The following is a 5,277-nucleotide window of genomic DNA, read 5'->3' as shown; positions in this document are numbered from 1 at the left end:
TTCCGATCCACCGAAGCCCTCCAACTGCCATTACCCTGAGCAAATGAACATCCAGGGGGCCTGTCCCACACCAGGGCCTTCAGCTCCTCTAAGTTCTCACCTCCAATGACATTCTCTTCTACTCAGTTCCACTCCAGACCCCACCCCAGGCCACACTGGGGACCTTGTCACGGCCCACTTCCAGAATCAATCATTCGAACCTCCCACACGTCCTGCCTGAAGCAGATGCCAGGGTTGGAGACAAGAAGGCGATCCGAACGCTCAATTCTTATGTTTCTTCAACTTTGCTAGCATGGACTCCTACTTCCTCCCGATTCACGAGCCCTCTCTTTTCTTCACCTTCCTCTTTTATCCATCTTGGCACTGATAGGCCATTAATTCATGAACATTCCTGTCAATACTCTTATCTACACTCCTTTGTCCCTATGTCTTTTCATTGCACCCATCTGGCAAAATCCCACCTTGAACCTAACACTCTGCTTTCCCTGAGTCTGTACCCAAGCAGCCACATCTCCACTGTCTCCACAGGAAACCTACGTGCACCCAGCCCCGGGGAGCTCCACGCTCCCAGCACCCCTACGGCCTCCCTGATCAGGCCCCTCTCCGGCTCACCACTGACAATTCAGACCTTCTCAGCTCTTCAGTCTGGAATCCCATCTCTCTCTCCCTCTCTCTAAGCAGTTGCTCTCACCTTGTACTTGACAGAGGAACAGCTCTGGGAAGGTAATTCCCTCTTTTCCTGGTGACACACATCAAACTCCCCTACATCCGTCTCCGCCCTACCCGCTTCCCTTTTGTCAAAATACTAACGTCAGAGCTGTCCCTCCTTACACTGAATGCCAATTCCCATGCCTCTGGCTCCCTCAGGACCCTCACCCCACCACCCTTTCTGGCCTTTGTATATCAATCTCTCTCAAAGAGAGCCTTCTCGGCGGCTCTCAAACATGCCCAGTCTCCCTGACTGGAAAGAACAGCCAGCGAGCACTCACTGGCTCCGACCCGCGGTCTCCTGCTCTTCTCCTGCGCAAGCAAACAAACCAAACAGCTCTCTAGTTACCTGCTGCCAATGTCTCGCCCCCGCCGCCTCCTCGTTTCTCAGCCCACTCAGTGCCGCTGCGGTCCCATATCACTGGCGCTGATCCCGCTCCGGCCGGCAGCACCACGTACCTGCACTCAGCTTGGCCCCGCGGTCCCTAAGTCCTGTCTCACCTGCCCTCTCAGTAGCACCTGGTGCTGCCGGCCGCTCCTCGTCCTTGGCCTTGGACGTTCCCCACTCCTAGTGTTCTTCCTGCTCTCCAGCCTCTGCATCCCTGCCTCCCACGAAGGGTCCTCCTCCTCTAACTGCCCAGCATAGAAACAGACTCCTTCCAGACCTGTGACTGGTGCTGCCACCACTTCGTACATTTTCCTTCCACTTCTTCCTCCTCATAGTGAGTTTTCTTGGTCCTGTGGTGGACACAGCCTGCACACTGTTCAGCTGAGCTGCCCAGGACTGCGAGGGTCAGTTCAGCACAGACTGGGGAAGAAGAGGCAGTCACCCGCTCCAGTCCGGCCTCTCCAGCAACCAAGGCAACTCTGAGCCCCAGCCTGCTCCTAAACCTACTCCATAAGTGAGTCAGAATCCGGAAAGGAGAGCTGTGATTTCAGTCTCCCCAAAACTTCGGAGACAAAGATCTGTGTACAAGGATCCAACTTCAGGTCAGCAGGACTGAGACTGAGACACCCAAGAATAAACACCCTGGGATAAACTGGCAACTTCAGTTCACAAAGACATTATTTTGGCGAGGCCACTAAAAGACACACAAAAGCAAGACCAAAAATCTAAACTGCCAAACCCAAGTCATCTTCTATTACCCAGAAATGTATTAACACCACAAAACAAGTTGTGCAACAACAGTAAGCAGTGCAAGGTGTAAATACAGAAATGCTAAATCACATGCAAACATCCCAATGAGGATTATGCCACTGCAAGTCTTACTACGTGAAAAAAAAAAAAAGTTACCTTTACAACATGGCAGAGTTTCTGTGTTAGAGCCGAAACTGAACTGACATCGTAGTCTTGGAGACGAAATGTGTAACCAAAAGTCTTAGCATATTCTGTAAGCAGATCTGTCATCATAAGGCAGTTATCTTTTTGGGACCGAAGGAGTTTAACAAACTGGGCAGCTAGAGCTTTGAACCGTTCGACCTCTGTCAAAGTGAGGATTTTTTCTTCTCCACATTCCAATACCTTGGAAAACACACAGGAAGAGGAAAGGGAGAACCAGTTATGACTATTCACGGGATTAAATGGCATAAAATGTATACAATTAGGAACTAAGAAGCACTTCAGTGTTCTTTAATGGATGTCAAGTTTCAGTTTTGCAAGATTAGGAAGTTCTGGAAATTAGCTGCCCAACAATATGAACATATTTAACACTGCTGAACTGTACACTTAAAAATGGGCAGGTAGGTATTTTACCACACACAAAAAAAATTTTTAAGCACTGCAGGGGTCCAAGATGGTAACAGTAATAAAAATCAACAACAGAAATCTGGTTTAACTTAGCGATGACTTAACAGCCAAGCATTTGCATCACCTCGTGCACTCATCCCCACCTCCAACAGAAGAGATCTGAAAAATACGGGGCTCATGAGAGAAGATTCAGTTTATGAAACAAGCTATGTAATCCTTTTCTCAACAGATAACCTAAAACTAACCTGAAGAATGATTTCTTTATTGAAGGAAAAACCACATTTACCTAAAAATACTAAGAAGCCAACAACACAGCTTCTCTGACAGAAGTATTTCAAATTTTCATCCTATTTCATAACTCCCTACTTCCGAGGCAAACAGGTCTGAAAAAAAAATTTTTTAATTCCCCCTTATATTTTTCTGAAAGATATAATTAGAATATCTTCACTTACTTGTAAAATATCAGGTATGGCTTCAAAAAGTTCGAGTAGTTTGGTAAACCCATAGTATGCGAGTTTGCACTGCCGGCCAAAGTGGTGATGGTAAGAGGGGATAAATTTATTAAAGGGCATCCGGAAATGGGGTTGGTGTCGCAGCAAATCCACAACATCCTTGGAGAACTGTTTTGTCCTTTCTATTTCATCCTGGGTACGTTCTTTAAAAAAACAAACAAAAAACAAAAAAAAACCCATAAACCACAATCTTCTTCTATCCATTTGTGCTTAACATTATTAGTGTAGTTAGTCCTATGCACTGGTTACGAGAGATACCATCTCTGCCTTCCAAACACACACAACCTAAAACAAACACACTCTTCTCTTTCCAGATGGTTTTCAAATTCAATCAAGGGCAGAACACCAGGAAGTCATGATACACATACGCATAAATACACACCTATATAATTTCAGCTTACAAACTAGAAATAATTTCTCTAGCCCCTCCACCTCCCCACGCCCACTCCACATATATGAACATGACACACACACATCTCTGTACTTGAAAAAGTAATCTAGAAACTATTTTACTGAACCACACTTCTGAATATTAACCTGCTTTGTTTACTCATCTGATCTTCAGTTAAAATTGCTAGCAGCAAAGAGTATCAGGAACCAAAAGTTTAACAAAAACACAGGAGAGAAAAGTTTAAACTTAGATTTCTGTTTCTATTAAATTTTAAATTAGAATTATGAAAAGACTGGCATTAGTCATTTTAGCTTTGGAATACTATGATTTCATGGACATCAGTGTTCTGCAAGAGCACAGTTTAAGACCCACTGACTGATAAGAGCAGGAGAACACGATTGTGTGTAGATTTAATTTTTCTGTCCTAGTTCCCACCCCAGACCTCAACTGGAACTACTAAAACGTGGAAGATGAAACATCCATTTGAGTCTTCTTTCCTTCTCAAGTGTGTTATCTCAGAGTTAAAAAGAAGAGACAAGCAACAGCCACGGTAACTGACTCAAGTGGATAATTACAGCATAAACAGCCAGAGACAGGCTGAAGGAGGCATTTTCAGAGAGTGCTCGTTATGTCCTTTTTTCCCCTTAGAGTGAATTCTGAAAAAATAGCCTGGTTTTCTTCTTGACAAGTGGCTTCCCCACTCTGAGGACGCTAGGATCCACTGCCTGGCAGAGCATTTTTCACACTGCACTTTCCATGGAATCTTCAGGAATCACAGAGGAGTGGGAAAGTGCATCCCTTGTATGATTCCATGTTAAAATGACCACTGAGACAGACAACTTTCTTTCAGCAAATTTAAGTCACATACCTCTTTTGGGGATACAAATCACCATTTCATTATCTTGTTGGGACAAGCAGATGGTTGTGTCTGGAATCTCTGATACGATATCAATCAACTCACAAACACCATATTCGGTGACATCCCAGTCCTTTGAGAAACACCTAGGTTTTAACCATGGAAATGGATGAAGAATGAGAAGTAGCATTTGCCAGAATAATTTGTAAGTTTTCCAAAAGAATGCTAAATGGAGAAGTTAGATGATTATTTTAAATTTGGGAGGACAAGTGTTTTAAAATATTTGCTTTCATTTTTAAAACAAATACCATATGCTAACACATATATGTGGAGTCCAAAAAAAACCAATAATGGTCATGAAGAACCTAGGGGCAAGATGGGAAAAAAGACGCAGACCTACTAGAGAGTGGACTTGAGGATACGGGGAGGGGGAAGGGTAAGCTGGGACAAAGTGAGAGAGTGGCATGGACATATATACTCCACCAAATGTAAAACAGACGAGCACACAAGTGGGAAGCAGCCGCATAGCACAGGGAGATCAGCTCAGTGCTTTGTGACCACCTAGAGGGGTGGGATAGGGAGGGAGACAAAATGAGAAGGAGATACGGGGATATATGTATATGTATAGCTGATTCACTTTGTCATAAAGCAAAAACTAAAAATAAAATAAAATAAAATTTGCTTTCATTTTTTTCCCTTCTCATCAACTCACCAATGATAAGCCTGCGTGAATTCTCTCACAATGACTTGTTTGCTGGCTTGGGATTTGAGAAGTTTCAGTAAATCCTGAGTAAAGCGCTTCACCTGGGCCCTGTGGGTAAGGGTCAGCAAGCGTTTGGAGCCCATTCCAAGAATCTGCAAACCAAACACTTTGGTTATTTATACTCATGAGACCCTGGCAGATTCTGACTTTCTTTTTGATGGTGCTCTCTCTCTCTCTCTCTCTGTTACCACTCTTAGAGAACAAATCCTTTTATGTATGATATCTGCATTTTGAAACACACAGACCAACAAAATGTAGGTGTCAGAATGAACAACTGCTCATGTGCCTGGGACCCTTTTT

General features: G+C 44.1%; 1 protein-coding gene across 5 annotated transcripts in view; it reads right to left on the bottom strand.

Annotated features, from left to right (window-relative positions):
- MARF1 (meiosis regulator and mRNA stability factor 1) overlaps nucleotides 1-5,277 on the bottom strand; it is a 41,188-nt gene that overhangs the window by 11,774 nt on the left and 24,137 nt on the right. For all 5 annotated transcript variants that reach the window (XM_007466948.1, XM_007466947.1, XM_007466949.1 and 2 more), the window contains 4 exons: nucleotides 4,927-5,069; nucleotides 4,227-4,360; nucleotides 2,908-3,110; nucleotides 2,003-2,230 (listed from right to left, as the gene is read on the bottom strand). In XM_007466948.1, coding sequence (XP_007467010.1) covers nucleotides 2,003-2,230; nucleotides 2,908-3,110; nucleotides 4,227-4,360; nucleotides 4,927-5,069 — 708 coding nt within the window. The remainder of the gene's footprint in view (nucleotides 1-2,002; nucleotides 2,231-2,907; nucleotides 3,111-4,226; nucleotides 4,361-4,926; nucleotides 5,070-5,277) is intronic.

Source organism: Lipotes vexillifer, unplaced genomic scaffold (genome assembly GCF_000442215.2).
Source record: "Lipotes vexillifer unplaced genomic scaffold, Lipotes_vexillifer_v1.1 scaffold232, whole genome shotgun sequence".
Lineage (NCBI taxonomy): Eukaryota > Metazoa > Chordata > Mammalia > Artiodactyla > Lipotidae > Lipotes > Lipotes vexillifer.
The sequence above is the reverse complement of the archived record's forward strand: the minus strand, read 5'-3'. Positions and strand labels throughout refer to the sequence as shown.